Genomic DNA, 25,293 nt, shown 5'->3' with positions numbered 1-25,293 from the left:
ATTTTGAAAAAGGTCAAATGTAATCGAGGAGAAGCGGCAAGGAGAGTCAACTTGGACACAAATGCGCTTGTATGAAATGAGAAGCTCCTTTTCCACTCGCTCTTCATCAGAAAATGTACGTTTACAGTGTTGGATCCCAAAATAAATGTGTAAAGTCATAAAAACAAATTAAGTCAGTTGTGTAAGACAAATTGGTTTTCGTAACATATCATACGTTTTGCAAAATCTTAACATATTGTACATTTTGCTAATTCGTAACGTATAGTACATTTAGGAAATTCGTAACATCATACAAATTGTAATTCATAACATATCAAACGAAATGGATGATGGACATCCACAAATAATACATACACCATTTAGTATATGTTACATTTCATATTGTATCTTTGATGTAATTACTGAATAATATGAAATGCTCTGAGACCAGGTTGGGTCACAGAGGAAGGATGGAGGAGTTGAGGATGGTATTTTGTCCAAACGAGAATCTTCCTACAATCTCTCCACACCAGATTTTCTCTTTGAACCTGGGATTCAAACCAGCAACCCTGTTTTCTGGCTTCAGTAAGAACTGTCTCAAAAAAGAGTGCCTCCCGAAACCAGGGACCTTTAGATCTTTGGACACTGTGTTAACTAACCTCCAGACGAGCATCAATGCCATACAACTCTCCTTCCGTGGCCTCCAACTGCTCTTAAATGCAAGTAAAACTAAATGCATGCTCTTCAACCAATCGCTGCCCGCACCTGCCCGCCCGTCCAGCATCACTACTCTGGATGGTTCTGACRTAGAATATGTGGACAACTACAAATACCTAGATGTCTGGCTAGACTGTAAACTCTCCTTCCAGACTAACATTAAGCATCTCCAATCCAAAATTAAATCTAGAATCGGCATCCTATTTCGCAACAAAGCATCCTTCACTCATACTGCCAAACATACCCTCTGACCATCCTACTGATCTTTGACTTGGGCGATGTCATTTACAAAATAGCCTCCAACACTCTACTCAGCAAATTGGATGCAGTCTATCACAGTGCCATCTATTTGTCACCAAAGCCCCATACACTACCCACCACTGCGACCTGTACGCTCTCGTTGGCTGGCCCTAGCTTCATACTCGTCGCCAAATCCACTGGCTCCAGGTATTCTATAAGTCTTTGCTAGGTAAATCCCCGCCTTATCTCAGCTCACTGGTCACCATAGTAGCACCCACCCGTAGCACGCGCTCCAGCAGGTATATCTCACTGGTCACCCCCAAAGCCAATTCCTCCTTTCCTTCCAGTTCTCTGCTGCCAATGACTGGAACGAACTGCAAAAATCACTGAAGCTGGAGACTCAAATCTCCCTCACTAGCTTTAAGCACCAGATGTCAGAGCAGCTCACAGATCACTGCACCTGTACATAGCCCATCTGTAAATAGCCCATCCAACTACCTCATCCCCATACTGTATTTATTTTTCTTGCTTTTTCTACTGTATTATTGACTGTATGTTTGTTTATTCCATGTGTAACTCTGTGTTGTTGTATGTGTCGAACTGCTTTGCTTTATCTTGGCCAGGTCGCAGTTGTAAATGAGAGCTTGTTCTCACTTAGCCTACCTGGTTAAATAAAGGTGACATTTTWAAAAATCTGTTTAACGCTCTCCCAACTGAGCTATTTCAGCTGCATTTATTAAACTGACCCCATATCAATTACTCATACTTTTCTAAGGTCTGGGGTTGGCTACCAGGACCATTAATATTTTCTACTKATTTTTCTCTAACAGGGAGTGACAAATGCCCCCACATGGTTGGAATAATCACTCACACATTCTTTTTCAAACTGCTAGAAAGACAATGCTGCCACCAGCTGGTCCCCTGGCAAACTCYCACATATCTCTTGTTAGAATTTGTATTAAAATTAGGTTAATTTTTACTTACTACAGGTACAAAAAGGAGCATCCGTTGATCGGGAGTCTTCTTGCTAACAGTCACAGGCTCTCAATGTGTAGTGGAAGTTCTAGAACTACTCAGATAAAATGACCTATTTTATCCATTGTCCGTGAGAGGGTGGTAGTGAGCACATCAATTTTGCACTTACCCTTCAGGATGACGCAATATTAATGTGGTCTAACTCACCCATTCACTCMTTATAGTTGATATATTATATAAGTTAAAGTATTGCTTACAAACACCATTTTAACGCATTCTTTGAAAACAAAGCTCTCCTTTTATTTTGTCTAATCATAACTATGTAGGTATCATTTCTATTGCATAAAGGCATTTTACATAATATTTTTTAATTTGTGTTTTTTCCTGCTGAATTGTCGAAATGTAAAAGGCATAGCAGAGGATGGTTTCGATCCATCGACCTCTGGGTTATGGGCCCAGCACGCTTCCGCTGCGCCACTCTGCTYTCTGTTACATTAGGGAGGAAATGTAGCCATTGACCCTGTGGGACCAACTCATTGCGTATGCAATAAAGATCCTTGGCTCCCTGATGAGAATTTGAAATGAACAATACGTCTTTCACTGCCATAGTAAAATAAGTATAGCCAAATCTAACGACAAAATGCATATCCTTAACCTAACTTGTTAATTTGTCTAAATTTTTTTTATTTTTTAAATCAAGTCATTTATTTACAACCACATGAAAGATAAGTGAGAAAAAACACAACTCAAATGCTATTTCACATATTTTATACTATTTTGGACAAATATGAAATAAGGCATCTGATGAAAATCCAATTCCACAAGTATTATACTTCATATAATTTTTCCCCAGACGTATGTTATAAACAACGGCCTTTCATATTCAGTGTCAGGGCCTGTTCCCCAGTCGTTGGGCTTACATGTCATTGTGTACTTTGACATTTTATTTGAGATACATTTCCTTAGTTCTCTTTGCAAATGCCATTAATATCAGGTATATTTTCAATGAAATAAGATATGACCTTGTGTTTTATTGCTTTACTTGTATAATAAAGGATACAATGCCTGTCTTTTATAGTGCAAAACTGAAGATCTAGTGAAGAGAACTATAGTGCGTGTTTAGTATTTCTACCTACAACACAGACAAACATGATACAAGGGAATTCTGTTAGAAGAAAATAATACGACGGCAGCATAGGTGATACATTTGCCATTTACTCAACATAAACGGAACAACCAGTCCAGTTAGCATGTCAGGAGAGAAACATTAAGGCTACTCCAGGACTAAGGAGAATTTTCAATTGATCCATCAGGGGGGTCAGCCTGTCCTTGCATTGGATATCAGACACTGGTTGACCACCTCCAGAAGCTGGGAGTTCTCGAGTGCAGCGGCCACTCTCTCTTTGTCTGCCAGCTGTTTGTTGACTGGAACAAAAGCAAAAACAAAGGGTTTAGTTAGGGGCAATTCCACAGTAACTGAGTGATGCTGACACTTAGATATTTCACTTTAAGATATGTAAAACAAAACCCAATGATTTTAAAGTTAAACAACCCATAAAACTATGCAAAAGGACAACTTTTTACAATTTCCACAAAAACACATTACTTCAATAACAGTGCAAGTTCCATAACAGAATAAAWGCAAAAAGCACAAACTGTCATTCTGTTACCAAAATGTGCATATGAACTGTTGTTCTAGTAAATGTGTTTTTGTAAAATTTTCTGTGGAAATTGTTAAAAAGTAGGCCTTGTGGATAGAGTTGTATGGTTTGCTTAACTTTGCAGTCATTGGTTTTTGTTTGACATTGTTTCAAGTGAAAATTCAGAGTCTCAGTATTACTGTGGAATTGATATTAGGGCTTCTCAAAAGGGGCAGTCTACAACAGTCGTCTTGAAGGTGTGATTGTTGGTCTCAGCCTCAATGTTGAGTTACTTCAGAGGCATGTCACTTTACCTGCATCTTCTGAGGCATGCGTCCCAGGAGTGATGTGCACATCAATCTGCAGAGATATGATTAGGCATAGACGGACATGACCCACTATGTTAATGTTAAATGTCCAGACAATTAAATCATATTAAAGCTTGTTCTCCTCTCACAGCTCACCAGGAAGCAGACTTCATTTATTTCACCCACCTTAAACCTTTCTGGCAGGGACCGCAGCAGTTTGACTTTGATGGACAGGCCTATGAGAGTTGCCATGCTGCAGTGGGGTATAGTGGGGGTGAACTCCACACCCACTGTGTTCTCTTGGTCATCTACCTGTAAAGAAAAATAAAGTTGATGGTTTTATTAGGCTAACACAGTATAGGCTATCTGCTGTCCTTAGTAGCTACACAAGTATGTCTGTGTGTCGAACTTCTAACTGGGGAAAAAGTTGTGAAAGAAGTTTAACTCACGCGCACTCGCACTTGTTCCACGACATTTAACTCCTCGAGGGACAGTGGGTGTTCAGGATCATTAATGGATCTGATGAGATGTAACACGGGTTAAGGTGAAATCTGATGACACAATGTTGAGTAATTAGCTTTATTAAAGAATGAAGCATCATATGCAAAGTTCATTGGTATGACATTGAAAGCTCAATGGATGTATATTTTAGCTAGCTACACCGAAAGGATATCAAATATTTCTCTGTCGTCGATGGGATCAGCAACATCTTCGTCCTCGTCATTTGCGGTCTGAAGCCTCTCGCCTGTTCGTTGAAAAATCAAAGGATTTGCGTTCTCTAAACGGGTCCCTCCTGACATTTGTGATGTTGCAACTACAGAAATACGGTATATTTGTTTGCGCTATCGTTTTTCACTCTGGACCACGGGAGTGAACGATCGACTTCCGGAAACGGTAGACGTCAAAACGTACGCAGGCGCATCCCTGCGATATAGTGTCATGTTGGATTTCCAGATGTATCCAGCAGGTGGCAGCATTCTCATCTTAAATTCTGTAATGTTACTGCGTGAACTACAAGGTTAATCTATAAATGGTAAAATTACACAGAAGCAAGAAAATAATGATCCAAGTAAAACAATGTTAATACTAAAATGTTTCACAAATAACAGCAATTCAATTAGCCCTCTTACGCGTGTATTGTGAATCCCAGGAAAAGCAGCTTTTTACCATAGACTCAAATGATAAGCTCTTGCTAATATCTTTAGTAGCAGTATAAGTAACATACACTGCTCAAAAAAATAAAGGGAACACTTAAACAACACAATGTAACTCCAAGTCAATCACACTTCTGTGAAATCAAACTGTCCACTTAGGAAGCAACACTGATTGACAATAAATTTCACATGCTGTTGTGCAAATGGAATAGACAACAGGTGGAAATTATAGGCAATTAGCAAGACACCCCCAATAAAGGAGTGGTTCTGCAGGTGGTGACCACAGACCACTTCTCAGTTCCTATGCTTCCTGGCTGATGTTTTGGTCACTTTTGAGTGGTAGCATGAGATGGAGTCTACAACCCACACAAGTGGCTCAGGTAGTGCAGCTCATCCAGGATGGCACATCAATGCGAGCTGTGGCAAGAAGGTTTGCTGTGTCTGTCAGCGTAGTGTCCAGAGCATGGAGGCGCTACCAGGAGACAGGCCAGTACATCAGGAGACGTGGAGGAGGCCATAGGAGGGCAACAACCCAGCAGCAGGACCGCTACCCTCGCCTTCGTGCAAGGAGGAGCACTGCCAGAGCCCTGCAAATGACCTCAGCAGGCCACAAATGTGCATGTGTCTGCTCAAACGGTCAGAAACAGACTCCATGAGGGTGGTATGAGGGCCCGACGTCCACAGGTGGGGGTTGTGCTTACAGCCCAACACCGTGCAGGACGTTTGGCATTTGCCAGAGAACACCAAGATTGGCAAATTCGCCACTGGCGCCCTGTGCTCTTCACAGATGAAAGCAGGTTCACACTGAGCACATGTGACAGACGTGACAGAGTCTGGAGACGCCGTGGAGAACGTTCTGCCGCCTGCAACATCCTCCAGCATGACCGGTTTGGCGGTGGGTCAGTCATGGTGTGGGGTGGCATTTCTTTGGGGGCCGCACAGCCCTCCATGTGCTCGCCAGAGGTAGCCTGACTGCCATTAGGTACCGAGATAAGATCCTCAGACCCCTTGTGAGACCATATGCTGGTGCGGTTGGCCTGGGTTCCTCCTAATGCAAGACAATGCTAGACCTCATGTGGCTGGAGTGTGTCAGCAGTTCCTGCAAGAGAAAGGCATTGATGCTATGGACTGGCCCGCCCGTTCCCAGACCTGAATCCAATTGAGCACATCTGGGACAACATGTCTTGCTCCATCCACCAAGCCACGATGCACCACAGACTGTCCAGGAGTTGGCGGATGCTTTAGTCCTGGTCTGGGAGGAGATCCCTCAGGAGACCGTCCGCCACCTCATCAGGAGCATGCCCAGCGTTGTAGGGAGGTCATACAGGCACGTGGAGGCCACACACACTACTGAGCCTCATTTTGACTTGTTTTAAGGACATTACATCAAAGTTGGATCAGCCTGTAGTGTGGTTTTCCACTTTAATTTTGAGTGTGACTCCAATCCAGACCTCCATGGGTTGATAAATTTGATTTCCATTGATCATTTTTGTGTGATTTTGTTGTCAGCACATTCAACTATGTAAAGAAAAAAGTATTTAATAAGAATATTTCATTCATTCAGATCTAGGATGTGTTATTTTASTGTTCCCTTTATTTTTTTGAGCAGTGTATAATGACTCAGAATACCATCTGAAATGCACCATTTCAAAGTCAAGCCTAACCCATAATTGTACAATTAATCACCTGTGTCTGTGTGCGTTGGAACAGGTTTAAKGTCCAGTTTAAACTGTACTTTCACTATGCATGTTTATAGTATTAATAGCAGCCGATAAATTCAATGTTGTTATGTCCAGATTTGGAGTGATACATGACATAAATTACCGTCTTGGATGATTCCTTTTACTGTGCCAAATAATCTAAATAGCTTAAAGACATTAGCTCTTAGAAATACTGGGCACACTATTGAAATACCCCAAACCCATTTGTTGAGTGTCATCAATACAAACAATAACATTGAAAACCACTGCTGAAAAATCTTGGTAATATATCACTAAGGACTTCCTTTAATCTGAACGCAAACTGACCTTCTCTCTTTTTATCTTGTCAACAGCTGTTGAAAAAACCTTCTSGTTTGCTCGCTCCAGTACACAATGAGCCTCCATTGTACCCTAAAGCCTGTCTCAGGCTGAAATACCTGTTTAGATGGAACCTGATAAAAACACCTTCCTTATATCATTTGCATGAACCCAGCTTGGCTGTGAGCTCATAGGAGGCAGCAGTATCTTGTTGAACTTTATTCAACCCCTGTAAACGATCAGATTGTATCCTAAACCAACAACAAATGTTCACTTGAATTACAAGAACTGTGATTATGCATGTATTTCAGTATCAAAGCCTGTAAAGTAAAAATAGTCTACCAACTGAAATTCTCAAGCTAGTCCTCACCCTCGGTTGTTTTTAAGTTACTCATTCATCAGCACTGTCAGAGGGATTAGTTCAGTGAGGCAGTTAGCTGAACGACCCACATTGTGTCAACAATAACAATTAAGGTAAAGGCAGGCAGGAGTCTTGGGTGTGGTTAGTTTGCTCTAGGCTAAGTGCTGGGCTGCTAGCCATTCCACCAGGGACACTTATCAGCATMCTATCCTTGCCCTAGTCTTTGCTGACCCAGGCAATACTATGCACAAGTAACTTTTCACCTTATGCAAAGAAAGAGAGGAGTCAGGAGACTGTCAAAAAGGTGAGTGAGCGTCGGTGTGCCATCTCTCTACAGGTGGAAGGAAGGACAAGACAGACAGACAGACAGGATATGGATATATTTTAGCACCTACTACCAGCATAAAATCCTTTTAACCCTGGAATGTGGGGTCAGGTAGCATGTGTGAGGGATTTTTTTTTCTCTTCATCCCACTGACCCCACCCTTTCAGAAAGTAAAGAGKGAGTTCAACACAGTTTCTGCATGACACTCCACAGTGACATCACAACAGCTTTGAGAACTGGTTGAGAGTGCCTCGGGGCCCCACATGATTTGCTGAAACACCCGTGAGCCTGGAGCCCTGCAATTGAGACAGCGTGGGTCCTGTCTCGGTGCACTGTTGCAAGAGTGCCACTTCATCTCAATACTCAGTGTGGAGCGGAGRAGAGTCACAGACACCCTCATGCCTGAAGCCGGGAAGCTTAATGTAGCTCTCCTGGAGACGGGAGGTCCCATCACCACATTCCAGGAAAACAAAAACCCAGGCACAACACAAGACTGGTCTGGTCTATCCCCGGCCCTGGCTGTTGCTCTAGACAAATCTGAAAATGCTGTAAAGCTTGGGGCTGGTTAATCCGGGAAATAAAAGGATGGCTGGCCATTTAGAAACATGATACCATAACCTAATGCGATTGTGGAGGTTATGCATAAACATTTTATAGAGTCTAAAAGCCTCACTCTGCGTTGATGGGCTTTTAAGGGCCAATGGTGTAGAGAGGAAGTCAATCACTGAACAATGGAGGGATATTGGCTGATCACAGCATTTAAATTGATGTCCACTGACTACTTTAGGTCAATGGGTGAGCTCATTAGGAATGTACAGTATACAATTACCAGAGTACTGCACATAAGCCTACACTGAAAAAGTGTCATATTTCCGTAGAGCATTTCTCTTTAATCTTGATCTATGTGGGGGGATTGAATAAGGATATTATCATGCTAGATCTTTGATGTGAATGAGCACAGAGACGGATGAGCGTGTTGGCTGCTACTGTGGAGATTAAATACAGGAAGTGGTTGTAATACATAACCAGTTGCTCTTTGAACATAMAACTACCCCTCCCCCATCGACCTGAGCCTCACCTTGTTAATTTTTTTGTATTTAACTACGCAAGTCAGTTAAGAACAAATTCTTATTTACAATGACTGTTAACTGCTGTCGCCCAACAGCCTCTATCAGCCATCTTTCAAAAACCACAAAACACAACAACACATAACATATACTGTATAATTCATGATCAACACACTGTAGCTAGTTTGCTCTCTAGCTTTCAGGGTTGAACTTGGCAAAACTTGGCGGATGTGGATAACAAATCCTTAAAACGTTACTGTCGTATTAACCCTAAGTGCCAAACATATCCCATTAGACGGATGGATAATCATTGAAGATAGGTGTACTATAATAAACAAATGCTTCAAATCAGATGTACAAGACTTTGTTTATTATAATGTTTTCAAAAGGATTTCCTCAACGTTTTGCGTACGTTTCAGACTCTATTATTTCAATAGGGACAGTAAGGTCGAAACCAATTACATTCTTTACACATTGACAGTGGTTAATAAATGACAGACAGCCAATGGCCTTGACAGAACCCACCATGAGAAATCAGCTAGACTTGTTGAAACCATTACGCATCTGTGGAAAAACCCTGTTTCATTGCTTCAAAAATATCATGTTAGATTCTTTACACTCATAGAATAAGAGAGACAACGTTCTTATGGAAAACCTGAAACAGTAAACTGTTTTCGATGAATAATTCAAGCTTCTTAAAATAGTCATTCATGATATTTTCTTCAAGGATTTTAAACAAAGTAACTGTGTGACTTTTGCTTCAGTACTTCTTTAACCATTAGTCACTGACTCTAGCAGGATAGAATTCCCCGAAGAGATTTCCTGTTAACAATATGACCACATTAACAAGTCAGGGAACAGTCATTCTCCCAGCCATAAACAGTAAAATAAACAGAGACCCTGAACGTCAGACTGTGTAKTGGGATGACAGTCTAAATGCAAAATTAAGACATAAAAGTTGTTATCTCGTTAAAATATAAGCTACACTTTCACTCCTGTGAGACCATCTGAAGGGAACCTGTGAACTGAGCAACAATGTTGCTATCAAAATGGATTGCCAATCCAATTAAGGGGAACATTAAAGTGCAATGTACTGGTGATGATGATAGAATGAGCCTTCACTGACACACATGCAGTACTGAGTACAGCAACACAGGCTCTCCCTCTGGCTAAGTCTGGGAACTCTCTCACAGTCACGTGTTATAGCACAGTTTACTTTACCACACTCACTGGAGTATTTGTCCTTTGGGGTTAATATACAAGCACACAACCAAATAATGATTAACAAGATTCCCATAGCCTCCTTTCCTCTCGGACTGAAGAGTTGGGATTCTTCCTCCTAATTAGCACAAAGTCAAGTCCAGCTAGGGAGTGTAGTTCTGGAGAATCTATTATACATTCCAGCAAAGATAAGGAAAAGTGAAATAAATACTGTCCTTCAGTAGAGGCGAAGACATTGTAATATTTACAAGGACGTCTCATATGAGACTTGAGTCTCACACAATGGATAAAAAGTGCATGATACGCCTATCTAGGACTGCAGTAGCAAATTACCCTGTAGTGTGTTAATGTATTCATTATGAGCAAGAAGTTCAAATGAWTTGTGATGTTCTGAGTCAGAAATGGGATGTAAAGCCTAAAAATATATTCCATCAAACAATACACTACTGTATCTATCTGCTGGGTCATGAAGTGAGGCATGTGATTAAGTCAGTTGTTAGATATGGACTACTTACCATGTAATTTCTGATTGGCCTCCACTGTTCATACTTACTATGGCAAAACACAGACACGATTTGATTTATCATACAATACCAGCTGCTGTTCATTCAGATTGTGGATTCAGAGATGATGAGATACAACACAAAGAAGGGAACTGGAAGAAAGAAGATAAGATCATAAAATTGCTTGACTCACAATTTCCCACTTTCATGTCAAGTGACTGTGGAGCTGTGAGCATCAGATTAATTGTAAATGGAGGTTCTGATGACTGCTTTGAGTGGAGACAACTGGACTATATTTCATATGGCGTCATTACCTCTTTTTACACCACTTTATGTGAGGATAATTTCCTATTCAGAAATATCACAAACTGTCCAATATTACTTATAAAGCAAGTATAAAGCAACACATTACTTGTCAATTGAATTATGGGGCTACCGAGGCCTAGTCAGTAAAATGTACAAAAACAAGCGGGGAAATAGAAACAGACAAAAAACGACATGGGGCAAAGAGATATTTAGATGTCAAAATACAGTAACTTAACATCTGAAGGGTTATGATAGAGCGCGCATATATCACATTTGCATGCGCCAATCTAAATTCTGCTTGCAACTGTCTTGCTTTGCAGTTATATATTCAGCAATTGTAGCTAGTGTAATAGCTAATGAGAAGAATAGTAGAGCACATTATTCAAGCTAGTGGTAAGTGAATTTCAAACCAAAACCATATTCTCTACAATATTTGTTTTACAGGGTGAACGCTAGTAATTAGGTAGATAGTTGCATCATGTCAAATGGACCAGGGCTAACGTTAGCTAGCTAGTAGCTCAACTACATTACAGCATGTTTCTGACCTTTTCAAAATAGTTGTCAGAAATGTAATGGTAGTTTTCTGTAGGCTATTTAGCTTCATTATGCCGCATTCACGTGAACAACTCATCAGATGGCATGCAAAAGATCTTGGCTAGCTAGCTCGTTTGAAAAACATGCATTCGTGTCCAAATACAGCGCTTAACGGACTCAAACATTCATAGTTTGACTCTTTGTGATATTACTAAACATTTCCTGAGAATAAAGTTGCAAATGACTTACAGTTTTGTTGTTTTAGTGAAGACTAGTCAGGAGGGCTATAGTAACATACAGTTTGGCCTTGATATTTCAACTTTCGGCGCCATTGAAAACAGCACCCGTTCAATATCCGTCAGTCGTTTTGTGCCTGGGTTTTGTGTCTTTGTTTATGCCATGGCAATCATGGATTAACAGGTAGGGACTGCTAAAACAACTTTGGAGGTTATGATTATACTAGTGTAACAGTATAGCTTCCGTTCCTCGCCCTAACCTGGACTCGAACCAGTGACCCTCTGCACATATCAACCACAGTCACTCACGAAGCATCGTTACCCATCGCGCCACAATAGCCGCTGCAAGGGGAACAACCAATTCTAGGTCTCAGAGCGAGTGATGTCACCGATTGAAACACTATTAGCGCGCACCACCACTAGCTAGCCATTTCACATCGGCCACACTAGCTAGCAATGCATACCAATATTYTGGATCATGAGTGAAGCCTTTAAAGTGATGTTTGGATGTGGGTCATGAACTGATCACATTTGAAACTCATGATCCACAATATTCTCTGTACTCTAAGGTCACTGATTGAATGGATAAAGAAATATCTTGCATGTCATACTTTCCCTTCCCTTTGGAACCCTCAAGCACTTTTATTTTCTCCAACAGGCCAGTCTCTCCATATCTTAATAATGTAATTGAAACGTTACTTACTACCAAAGACTAGGTCTATAGGACGTCTTTGGTTCTACAAGGTGACACCAAAGACTTATCATTCAACTTATCATTCAATTGCTTCACAAGGCTGATGGGACTCCAAAGCAAGCAGAGGATGTAATGTTGTTCTGCCACTATGTCTGAGGTGAGGATGATGGAGATGTGATAAAGAAGATGCATGGAGGACTTCCTGCTGTAATTTTTCCTGTATTTGTAGCCAATCAGGTCCACAGAAAACCTCAGGTGGTAGAGTAAAGCCCATCTACAATACATCATTTTAGTACTGATATGTTATGCTGACTGTAAATGTGTAAGCTACTCCTTATTATGTTTTACCATGATTAAACTATATGTATTTATCAGTCATTTGTTAAAATGTAAAGCTTATTTTGACAAATTATAGCTTTTGACAAATATAGACTGCTCCAGTCAGTGAAATTATTGTCAGTGTTGCTGTGTTTTGTTTACATTTACATTACATTTAAGTCATTTAGCAGACGCTCTTATCCAGAGCGACTTACAAATTGGGTCGTTTGAAACGACTTTGATCATGAAATGGAAAGACTGACATCCGTGTTTGATCCTGAACCCACTCTTCCTCATCAGTGCTTTTCCTCTCGATCGGAATTCTCACATTATTGTGTAATAATTTGGCACATAGGACCCTGCTGTGGGTTTCTGGATTATGACAATTTACCTGTGTTTCATAGGTGCGGGTATAAGGAGCCGTTCTTCTTCCATGCCCATACTTGGAGCGAGCGGATGGGCGAGGTCACTCCCCAGAAACTACCTGCTGAAGCTCATTTCTCACTTAACCAACAACCAAGAAAGCACACGTTTGAAAAATAGACTTTTCTCCTCTACGCGTAAAGGGATTACTTTTTACTGTTGGTGGAACGACTATCCAAAATAAATGGGGGCATTTTGGTTCGTGGAGTTGGGCGTATTAATATTATTTCTCCAGGTAAGATTATAATTTTTTTCACTCTAAAGTAACACGCAATGTAGGCAACGCAATTTACCTGGGAATACGTTGGCTAGTATAGTCTGAACCAGTAACATTATATGGTTCCGCATACAGGTCTTATTTAAAAACGTATTTATGATAAGTTTTCATGATTTGTCGGGTGTTTTTGTGTWCGCCAGCGTTGCGTTTTGTCGGTTATTTACTTAATTACCAGGTTAACGCACCCGGATATGTTATTATTCGGAGCTTTTATTATACATATGCCACATTTATCACAATAGTAGTGAGTGGTCATTATGATAGTATAAATGCATTTCTATGGTAATCTGGTGAATATTTATTTCATGACCTTGTGCAGTTGATTTATAAATAATACAATTGACTTATTTCCTTTTGTAAGGCTTTCAAACCAGGGTCGTCGGAGTCAAAATGTCTACCAGGTTTCAATTCAGAAATATACATTTTCAAAGTGGAAAGAAATCACTTACAAAGTGGCCGGAGACTAGGAAAAGGTAAGAACTAACTAATGGTAGCTTCCTCGCTGTCAAACATTTTTGCCCGGTCATACGCTAACGCCGTGTTAAAAACAACTGGGAAATATCGGACTTCAATGCGTTCAAAGTAAGGGGGGGAAAACGAGCCCCGACTGTGAAATATCTATTTGAAATGTCTTCCGACTCAAAATTCCAATTCGGGCCTCTTTCAAGAGCTCCGACCTGAAGATCACTGGCGTCATGATTTGACCTCGTATTTTTCCGAGTCCCAGTTGTTTTGAACGCTGCATAAGACCTAAGAATTTTAAATGAGTGTCATCACTTCAGAATACATTTTAGTTTCATTCACACCAGAGAGTGTTCTGCTTTGAATATTTCAGTACACATTGATAAATGTGTATCCATTGTTAWATTTGTCAGAAGTGGTTCAATTGGAAGTATTGTGTTTAAAGATTTGTTCAGTCGCCCCAGAGAGCCTTGTGATTCCTAATCACAGCTGTTTATTGTACAGACAAACCACTGAGCACACATTGTTTTTAGGTTCTTTCAGGTTTTGCTATGATTGTGGGCCTTGTCTTTGGCTTCTCTATGAAATTACACTGTGATTCACAAAATAAATTTAGAGCAATTTGGTGAGTGAACTTGCTGACAATTGATTTTCGATTTGGTGTGTCCAATTATTGTCAGCTGTTTAACAGCACAACATAGAAATACAAGGCTGATTAGTTATCATATTCAAGTGTTGCTTTGTTTCTGTGTAAAGAATTGACTCATGTGTCTGGGACCGCCAGTAACTCCCTTTGATAGCCTTTGTAACTGTTTGAGGTGCGGCTGGCAAGACGACCCTGTACATTATGGCATGGCAAATATGGCAAATATGGCATGGAACTTTTCTCAGTCATAGTTTGTTTACAATAGCGTTGTGGTGTTTTCTGTCCCGCATTGGGGCTAATGGAGGGATTTGTCACCTTTACTTTGCTAAGAAAGTAAAGTGTRACTTACAATTGTGTGACCAACTTAGTATGCTAGATTTGTATTGTTATGTCTTTTAATTATGCTTCAAACAAGTTGTGACTTAATTGAAGGCTGTTTTGTCATTGTAAGGAGGTTGACCAGACTGAGTGAGCTCATCGATGAGACATGCTAAATATCTGGTTGTTTAACTGGGCGTGTAGGCACAAGATCTGATCAGTAGAGTAAAACTGGTTAGACTTCCTGGAACAACCWTTAGGCCGGCCTAGATTCCTCTGAGTGACTTCTGACATTGCTTGATTGTCATTCGCGTCAACTGACAGCATTTTACAAATGAATAATGCATATCAATAGGAAATGAGAAATGATGCCTCAATCAATCCCTTTTGTGTAGCAACCTATCGTTAAGTTCTTAATTGAAACATGCAACATTAGCAAGCCTATCATCTCATAGCAAAAATGGCTATTATTGAACATGTAACTCCTGTAATGAAGCAGCCAATGTAAATTGTCATTTTCAAAAAATGACAATTGCAATTCGCAGGAAAAACTCATTCTAAACAGTGCACCTGATGCGAGCAATTCCATATGGGACCGAGATGATCATCTGTTAAATCTTTAGATTTCCCCTTTCTAAGTTTAACAACTAGTATGGGTTCACTAATATGACTAGGATTGTGCCTTTTGGATTCTCGACAAAGAAAGTTGATATGAAAACCAATAGAACAGGAGAGAAAGGCTGGTTTCAATGGCATATGAGGAAGTCTTTGTGAAATAATTGCCTCCACGTTTCTATGGTGGGACTTTGGCTAGGCTACTTTGAAACAAGCTAAGACATGGCTCATAATATGAAGAATGCTAAGATGGCTGATGTTTTACATGCTCCTGACCAATTGTGCTATTTTGAATCGTTTTTTTTTTGCGTGTAACTTATTTTGAACATGATGTTGCTGCTACTGTCTCTTATGACCGAAAATAACTTCTGGACTTCAGAACAGGTATTACTCACCATGAACTGGAAGAAGRTTTTTCSTTTAATGAGTCCGAGAAGGATATACTGTTCTCTAGTGGGAACAGGCACAGGTAGGTAGCCCAGTGGTTAGTGTTGGGCCAGTAACCAAAATGTTGCTAGATCAAATCCCCAAGSTGACAAGGTAAAAATCTGTCGTTCTAACCCTGAACAAGGCAGTTAACCCATGGTTCCTATGCCGTCAATGTAAATAACAATGACTAACTGACTTACCTAGTTAAATATATTTAAAAAATCCCCGTCATTTGCGTGAAGAAGAGAGGGTGTGGATCGAGCTGCGTTCTGAGAATCCGCAGGCGAGTGTAAACTGCCATCTGTTCTACTGGCTAACATGCAATTATTGGAAAATAAAATTGAAGACCTATGATTATCCTACCATCGGGACATTAAGAACTGTAATATGTTATGTTTCACCGAGTCGTGGCTGAACGGCAACACGGATCATCTAGAGCTGGCGTGATTTTCCATGCACCGGCAGAACAGAGATGCTACGATGGTTGAGGGTGTGTGTCTTTTTGTCAATAACAGCTGGTGCGCGATGTCTAATATTAAACAAGTCTGAGGTGGAGTACCTTAGTGTGGTATACAAGTTATATCTACCAAGAGTTCTCACCTATATTATTCGTAGCTGTCTACTTACCACCACAGACCGATGCTGGCACTAAGACTGCGCTCAACCAACTCTATAAGACCATAAGCAAACAAGAAAATACTCAGCCAGAAGCGGTGCTCCTAGTGGCCGGGGACTTTAATGCAAGCAAACTTAAATCATTTTTACCAGCATGTCACATGTGCAACCAGGGGGGAAAAAATCCTAGACCACCTTTACTCCACACACAGAGATGGATACCAAGCTCCCCCCCACCTTCCGTTTGACAAATCTGACTATAGTTCTATCCTCCTGATTCCTGCTTAAAAGCAAAAACTAAAGCAGGAAGTACCAGTGACTTGCTAAATACGGAAGTGYTCAGGTGATGCGGATGCTACGCTACAGGACTGTTTTGCTAGCACAGACTGGAATATGTTCAGGGATTCATCCAATGGCATTGAGTACCTCAGTCATTGGGTTCATCAATAAGTGCATCGATGTCGTCCCCACGGTGACTGTACGTACATATCCCAACCAGAAGCCATGGATTACAGGCAACATCCGCATCAAGCTAAAGGCTAGAGCTGCAGCTTTCAAGGAGCAGGACACTAATCCGGATGCTTATAAGAAATCCCGCTATGCCCAGAGACGAACCATCAAACAAGGAAAGTGTCAATACAGGATTAAGATTGATTCCTACTACACCGGCTCTGACGCTCGTCGGATGTGGCAGGGCTTGAGAACTATTACGGACTACAAAGGGAAACCCAGACGCGAGCTGCCCAGTGACTCGAGGCATACCAGACGAACTAAATGCCCTTTGTGCTCGCTTCGAGGTAAACAACACCGAAGCATGCACGAGAGCACCAGCTGTTCTGGATGACTAACGCTTTCGGTAGCCGAAGTGAGCAAGACCTTTGCAGGTCAACGTTCACAAAGCCGCGGGGCCAGACTGATTACCAGGACGTGTACTCAAAGCATGCGCGGACCAACTGTCAAGTGTCTTCACTGACATTTTCAACCTCTCCCTGACTGAGTCTGTAATACCTACATGTTTCAAGCAGACCACCATAGTCCCTGTGCCCAAGGAAGCGAAGGTAACCTGCCTAAATGATTATTGCCCGTAGCAGTCGTTAGCCATGAAGTGCTTTGAAAGGCTGGTCATGGCTCGCATCAACAGCATCTTCCCGGTTACCCTAGACCCACTCCAATTCGCATACCACTCRAACAGATGCAATCACACTCCACAGTCGCTTTCCCACCTGGACAAAAGGAACACCTATGTGAGAATGCTGTTCACTGACTACAGCTCAGCGTTCAACACCATAGTGCCCAGAAAGCTCATCACTAAGCTAAGGACCCTGGGACTAAACCTCTCCCTCTGCAACTGGATCCTGGACTTCCTGAATGGCCGCCCCCAGGTGATAAGAGTAGGCAACAACACATCTGCCATGCTGATCCTCAACACTGGGGCCCCTCAGGGGTGTGTACTTAGTCCACTCCACTCCAACACCATTAAGTTTGCTGATGACACAAGTGGTAGGCCTGATCACCGACAACGATGAGACAACCTATAGGGAGGTCAGTGAACTGCCTATGTGGTGCCAGGACAACAACCTCCCCCTCAATGTGAGCGAGACAAAGGAGCTGATCAGGAAAAGGCGGGCCGAACAGGCCCCCATCAACATCTACAGGGCTGTAGTGGAGCGGGTTGAAAGCTTCAAGTTCCCTGGTGTCCACATCACCAACAAACTATCATGGTCCAAACACACCAAGACAGTTGTGAGGAGGGCACGACAAAACCTTTCCCCCTCAGGAGACAGAGAAGATTTGGCATGGGTCCCCAGATCCTCAAAGATCTTCAGCTGCACCGTTGAGAGCATCCTGACCGGTTGCATCACCGCCTGGTATGACAACTGCTTGACCGTAAGGCGCTACAGAGGATAGTGCGTATGGCCCAGTACATCACTGCGTCSAAGCTTCCTGCCATCCAGGACCAGAGGAAAGCCCTAGAAATTATCAGACTCCAGTCACCTAACTCCTGGACTTTTCTCTGCTACCGCATGGCAAGTGGTACCGGAGCACCAAGTCTTGGACCAAAAGGCTCCTTAACAGCTTCTACCCCTAAGCCATTAGTCCAGTTGACATTTGATTTATTGTTTAGCAGTCTATTATATTGACCCCCTTCCCAATCCATTTGTTTTGTGTACTGCTGCTACTCGCTCTTTATATCTATGCATTGTCACTTCACCCCTACCTACATGTACAAATTACCTCAACTAACCTGTACCCCCGCACACTGACTCGGTACCGGTACCCCCTCTATATAGCCTCGTTATTGTGCTCATATTACAAAGTGGTGGGGACGTGTGGTAGCCTGCCTACCTTGCCTATGCACTCGAATGGCGACTGCATAGGCAATAGAAAGCTTGGATCCTGTTTTTAATCGTGTCCATCAAACAATGTTTTTTATTGCGCGATTGCGTTTAGAATTGTTGTGCAATGACTAGGCACATGTAGCATTCAGCTGTATTGCTGTCTGACAGGTGATATTTCCTCTCAAACTAGGATATATGCTGTGTGCGTGATCAATTTTATAGACTGTAGATGCATGCCAACTTATGAGAACACACCAGCGCCAATTTACGCTGAACAAAAATATAAACACAACATGGAACAATTTCAAATATTTTACTGAGTTAGAGTTCATATAACGAAGTCAGTCAATTGAAATAATTTCATTAGGCCCTAATGACTGGGAGTACAGATACTGTTATATAAAAATATATACAGTGGGGAGAACAAGTATTTGATACACTGCTGATTTTGCAGATTTTCCTACTTACAAAGCATGTAGAGGTCTGTAATTTTTATCYTAGGTACACTTCAACTGTGAGAGACGGAATCTAAAACAAAAATCCCGAAAATCACATTGTATGATTTTTAAGTAATTAATTAGCATTTTATTGCATGACATAAGTATTTGATACATCAGAAAAGCAGAACTTAATATTTGGTACAGAATCCTTTGTTTGCAATTACAGAGATCATACGTTTCCTGTAGTTCTTGACCAGTTTGCACACATGCAGCAGGGATTTTGGCCCTTCTCATACAGACCTTCTCCAGATCCTTCAGGTTCGGGGCTGTCGCTGGGCAATACGGACTTTCAGCTCCCTCCAAGATTTTCTATGGGTTCAGGTCTGGAGACTGGCTAGGCCTCCAGGACCTTGAGATACTTCTTACGGAGCCACTCCTTAGTTGCCCTGGCTGTGTGTTTCGGGTCGTTGTCATGCTGGAAGACCCAGCCACGACCCATCATCAATGCTCTTACTGAGGGAAGGAGGTTGTTGGTAAGATCTCGCAATACATGGCCCATCCATCCTCCCCTCAATACGGTGCAGTCGTCCTGTCCCTTTGCAGAAAAGCATCCCCAAAGAATGATGTTTCCACCTCCATGCTTCACGGTTGGGATGGTGTTCTTGGGGTTGTACTCTCCTCTTCTTCCTCCAAACACGGCGAGTGGAGTTTGACCAAAAAGCTCTATTTTTGAATCATAGACCACATGACCTTCTCCATTCCTCCTCTGGATCATCCAGATGGTCATTGGCAAACTTCAGACGGGCTCTGGACATGCGCCTGCTTGAGCAGGGGGACCTTGTGTGCGCTGCAGAGATTTTAATCCATGACGGCGTAGTGTGTTACTAATGGTTTTCTTTGAGACTGTGGTCCCAGCTCTCTTCAGGTCATTGACCAGGTCCTGCCGTGTAGTTCTGGGCTGATCCCTCACCTTCCTCATGATCATTGATCCCCACGAGGTGAGATCTGCATGGAGCCCCAGACCGAGGTGATTGACCATCATCTTGAACTTCTTCTATTTTCTTCTATTTCTAATATTGCGCCAACAGTTTGTTGCCTTCTCACCAAGCTGCTTGCCTATTGTCCTGTAGCCCATCCGCCTGTGCAGGTCTACAATTTTATCCCTGATGTCCTACACAGCTCTCTGGTCTTGGCCATTGTGGAGAGTTTGGAGTCTGTTTGATTGAGTGTGTGGACAGGTGTCTTTATAACAGGTAACGAGTTCAAACAGGTGCAGTTAATACAGGTATGAGTGGAGAACAGGAGGGCTTCTTAAAGAAAAACTAACAGGTCTGTGAGAGCCGGAATTCTTACTGGTTGGTAGTGATCAAATACTTATGTCATGCAATAAATGCAAATAATTACTTAAAAATCATACAATGTGATTTTCTGGATTTTTGTTTAGATTCCGTCTCTCACAGTTGAAGTGTACCTATGATAAAATTACAGGACCTCTACATGCTTTGTAAGTAGGAAAACCTGCAAAATCGCAGTGTATCAAATACTTGTTCTCTCCCTGTATATAAACTTTAAGGTATTGATCAGACAACCAGTCAGACAAACCTTTTAGAATGTCTTATAAATCAACATATAAACTACCGTTCAAAAGTTTGGGTCACTTAGAATTGTCTTGTTTTTGAAAGGAAAGCACTTCCTTTTTTTGTCCATTAAAATAACATCAAATTGATCAGAAATACAGTGTAGATGTTGTAATGACTATTGTAGCTGGAAACTAAAAAAAAAAAAAAATGTATCCATAATTTATGGGATTACGTAGGTGTACAGAGGCACATTATCAGCAACCATCAGTCTGTGTCCATGGCGTTGGTGTTTAACTATCCCAGTTGATCATTTTAAAAGGCTAATTGATCATTAGAAAACCATTCTGCAATTATGTTAGCACAGCTGAAAACTGTTCTGATTTAAAGAAGCAATTAAACTGGCCTTCTTTAGACTAGTTCAGTGTCTGGAGCATCAGCATTTGTGTGTACGATTACAGTCTCAAAATGACTAGAAACAAAGCACTTTCTTCTGAAGCTCGTCAGTCTATTCTTGTTCTGAGAAATGAAGACTATTACACGCAAGAAATGTCCAAGAAACTAAAGATCTCGTACAACGCTGTGTATTGCTCCCTTCACAGAACAGCGCAAACTGGCTCTAACCAGAATAAAAAGAGTGGGAGGCCCCGGTACACAACTGAGCAAGAGGACAAGTACATTAGTGTCTAGTTTGAGAAACAGACACCTCACAAGTCCTCACCTGGCAGCTTCATTAAATAGTACCCGCAAAACACCAGTCTCAATCTCAACAGTGAAGAGGCAACTCTGGGATGCTGGCCTAGATTGTGCTTAATTTGCACATCTCCCCTCCGAGAATTCACGAACGGGCATTCGACTGTAAAGCTACTCCAGTACTTTTCTCAGTGTAGTCTATTTTTCTCTGGGGGAAAAATGCAAGATTGACTTCAAGCAAAACAGTAGGAAATGTAGCATTCGAAATATGATGGCCATGCATTGTTTTTGCCAAAAAGTTCACTAAGCTCATTTACTTATATGGCTGCTAGCCAAATAGCGTTGCACTTTGTCATCTGAAAATAAAGCCATTCTTTGCCAAATGTGACGCTGTGTTTTGTGTGAATGAAAACCATAGTTACACGTCCCCGATCACTCCATTGAAGCCAAAAAACACGACTTCCAATATAAWACGCAGGTGACGTGGTTTAAAATGCAGATTTCTGAACTCTAAATGGACCCCTGACGCGACTATAGGCTATTGAATATTTGAAAAAGTCGCAAAAAAGCTTACCTCAGGCTGCACATGCTGTTCTCTCTATCATATTTTCACCCTTCAGACTATTCTCAATTTAATCTTGTCTGTACTATGTCAAATTTGTTTTGATTTTAGAATGGTTCATTATCAAATTGGCAGGGGGGAAATTACATGGTTTCCATATGCACTTGAATAGCGACTGGAGGCCACTTTCTTGCAGTTTGTTTTTCACTCCAGCCAGGTAGTCTACTCCGGTTTAACATGCAGCTGGTGGCCACACCAGATATTGACTGTTGCTTTTGATTTTTGAACCCCCCCCTTTGTTCAGGGACACATTCTATTTCTGTTACACACATGTCTGTGGAACTTGTTCAATTTGTCTGTTGTTYAATCTTAATGTTCATAAATATTTACACATGTTAAGTGTGCTGACAATAAARGCAGTTCACAGTGAGTGGATGTTTCTTTTTTTGCTGAGTTTATATGGGCTGCATGATCAGGGGTCTCAATTCAGAATTATGCATTTTTCACCATTTTTTTTTTTTTATCTTGCTGTGTTTTGTAAATGCAGATAGAAAATTCTTGTTGTAATTTCTGCTCAGCATCAGACCACTCCAATGAGTTCACAAACGGTTATTTGACTGTGTAGCTACTTTTCTCCAGTTCTTTTCTCAGTGTAGCCTACTTTATCTTAAATGCAAGATTAACTTCAAGCAAAACATTAAACGTAGCCGGCTACATTCAATGATAAATATCTTATATATGATGGCCATGCATCGTCCTTGCTTTTTAATTGTAAGCTCATTTACTTATATGGCTGCTAGCCAAATAGCATTGCACTTCTGTTCTCATCTGATCAAAATGAAGCTATATTCTGTCGGGTGACACTGTTTTGTGTGAATGAAAACTATAGTTGCACGCCCCTGATCACTCTATTGTAGCAAAAACACAGACTTTCAATAAAATGCAGGTGACATGGTTTGAAATGCATTTCACATGGGATTGCATATAGAAATGTCTGGGTTTATAAGAACAATAGTTTCACTCTGCAGCAGTCACTGTTTGAGGAGCATGCATCCTTTTGCTGTGCGACAGGTGATATTCTGCCCAAACTCTATGCCATGGGCTCTCCAACCCAGCTCCTGCAGCTACCCAGTGCTTAATTTGGGAAACAAAGTGAAATCTGTTTGGGAACATCGACAGTAACATGTTTTCACAAAACATATATCATTAAACTGTTGACAGGGGAGGAYATGGAAATGCACGGTGGTGAGATTCTGTAGCTAAAGTTTGTCAGCCTATTAATTATGAAAATGCCCTGTTACAAGGCTATTCATCACCTAAGCCTATACYTTCTCTCCTTGAGTCATGGATAGAACATTTGGAGTGTAGCATAATGGAACAGTCCATCCAGTTTGCATAATACAGTCCACACTCAAAGGCAATTACTAGAATTTGTTTAATTGGAGTATAGCCTAGCTAGACTAATTGTGTACCCAAGACATTTTCAGTTTATATGGTCAGTAGGCTATACCTAGGGCTGTTGTGGTTACGGTATTACTGCCACACCGGCAGTAATGAGGCATGACCGCAGTCATATACCACCTGACTGTTGAGTCACGGCAATCTCCYTTTATCCCCCTCCTGTTCACCATGACTGCGTGGCCAACCACATCAAGTTTGCAGATGACACAAGTGTTAGGCCTGATTTACCACCAGCAACGATGAGAGGGCCAGTTGTAAAACAAATGTTTTTGTTACAGGTGGCCTGATTTTTCTTTATTTGTTGTTCTGGACTTCAGCTTTACCACCTACATCTTTCTTTAATTTGTTCAAATCTTTGACGGCCACCATCTTGCCTAAAGAGTGGTAGTCGCTGTACCTCTACCTACCTGATTCTCTAGTACCTAACTATCAATAGAATGAGCAGAAAGCAGAAGTGGGTACTGTGACATACATCCAGTTCAGTTTTACTTCTGAACCACACTTCCATATCTTTTTTTATTTTACCGTTATTTTACCGTTATTTTACCAGGTAAGTTGACTGAGAACACGTTCTCATTTGCAGCAACAACCTGGGGAATAGTTACAGGGGAGAGGAGGGGGATGAATGAGCSYATTGTAAACTTTCTCAACCACACATTTCTTGTTTTGTGTCATTGCACAATTTCTGCATAACATTTAGCCAGTTCATTAGGCTGGAAAGAGGTGTATTGATTTGGGGTTTCTAAATCATACTCAATCAACTTTTGTAAGCTAATAGGAGCATAATGAGACATTCAAACCTCTTTGTATAGCTAGGCCTATGCCTCAGGATGTTTCTAGTAGTCATGTGAAACCAGATGTTGCTGCCTGCCTGTCCTTGAGTCTCAACCCAGGGCTGGGCAAGTCAACCCTGCTCTCTGTCCACACAGGATGATTCTAGTAGACTACTTGTATACCATGACAGCTTAATCTCTACCTGGTATATTGTTCTAAGTTGCACAGTACTAGTTATACATGTCATGTTAATAATTACATGAGGATATGGGTCAATTTACTCCTTTGCAAGTCCGACATGTTGTGGGTTTTTACATTGTCCAAATAATAAGCCCTGCATAATGTCTTTGCAGCAGATCAGAACTGCGATCATGAGGCGACTAGGCCTAGGGTTCTTTTAGGCCATTTTGCTGCTTTGTTACTATGACCAGTATTCCATTTATACATTTACTGAGAGAGTCTGTGGTGGCTCTCAGTTTCTCACAAGAATGCACTGATGACTCCTGATATGAATTTGAAATGAATGCAACAGTGCTTTACATCTGCTCCTGTTGTTGAATTGCTTTCAATGGTTACTTTTTAGGCCCACATGTATTATGGTTGCGATATTAAAAATAAAAAAAAATTTCCTCTGACCACCTTTCTCTTTGACCTTGCAGTGGTTTTTGATGACTGCACCAGCCGTACCAGCTTTCTCTTTCACTCCGAGGATTCACGCTTCAAAGTAGATGGCGACGGGACGCTGAAACTGAAGAGGGGGCTGACTCTGCATAATGGACATAAGGAGTTCTATGTCTCTACCCAGTCCAAGGGCAAGAAGATCACAGTTCCAGTCAGAGTGCTGCATGAGGCAGGACATGGCCACCACCACAATCACCATGAGYTGACCACCCAGCCCAAGGTATATGACTGGTTAAATTAATGAGACTATGGTGTCCTCTAGTGGACAGATGGGCAACTGCGTCTCGAAGTGTTTCAATGACATGTATAGCTGMAAATATTCTGTAATTGAAACAGATTTTTTTTTTTCAGGTCAATTGAAGTTTGATGGCAGTTTRTGTAAAAT

The 25,293-nt window shown here is 41.4% G+C and overlaps 2 protein-coding genes and 1 non-coding gene across 4 annotated transcripts in view; 1 reads left to right on the top strand and 2 right to left on the bottom strand.

Annotated features, from left to right (window-relative positions):
* Window positions 1–25,293, top strand: part of cdh1 (cadherin 1, type 1, E-cadherin (epithelial)) — a 48,857-nt gene that overhangs the window by 16,326 nt on the left and 7,238 nt on the right. Inside the window, exons 1-3 of one of the 2 annotated variants that reach the window (XM_024137519.2) lie at window positions 13,041–13,254; window positions 13,658–13,769; window positions 24,887–25,128. The exons of the other annotated variant lie outside the window; for it this stretch is intronic. Coding sequence (XP_023993287.1) covers window positions 13,204–13,254; window positions 13,658–13,769; window positions 24,887–25,128 — 405 coding nt within the window. The 5' untranslated portion in view covers window positions 13,041–13,203. Of the gene's footprint in view, window positions 1–13,040; window positions 13,255–13,657; window positions 13,770–24,886; window positions 25,129–25,293 lie in introns of those variants that run through there. 2 annotated transcript variants of the gene reach the window in all.
* Window positions 2,324–2,395, bottom strand: trnam-cau (transfer RNA methionine (anticodon CAU)). The gene has a single exon. It is a non-coding gene; the product is annotated as a tRNA-Met (tRNA).
* Window positions 2,923–4,766, bottom strand: LOC111969295 (cytosolic iron-sulfur assembly component 2B). Its single transcript, XM_023995330.3, has 5 exons — window positions 4,533–4,766; window positions 4,309–4,388; window positions 4,046–4,171; window positions 3,866–3,911; window positions 2,923–3,336 (listed from the first exon to the last, which is right to left on the bottom strand). Exons 1-5 carry the CDS (start codon window positions 4,657–4,659, stop codon window positions 3,230–3,232), a joined length of 486 nt encoding a protein of 161 aa, XP_023851098.2. The 5' UTR covers window positions 4,660–4,766; the 3' UTR covers window positions 2,923–3,229.

This window comes from Salvelinus sp. IW2-2015, unplaced genomic scaffold, assembly GCF_002910315.2.
Source record: "Salvelinus sp. IW2-2015 unplaced genomic scaffold, ASM291031v2 Un_scaffold1218, whole genome shotgun sequence".
Taxonomy (NCBI): Eukaryota; Metazoa; Chordata; class Actinopteri; order Salmoniformes; family Salmonidae; genus Salvelinus; species Salvelinus sp. IW2-2015.
Note: the sequence above shows the minus strand (reverse complement) of the source record. Positions and strands in the feature narration are given on the sequence as shown.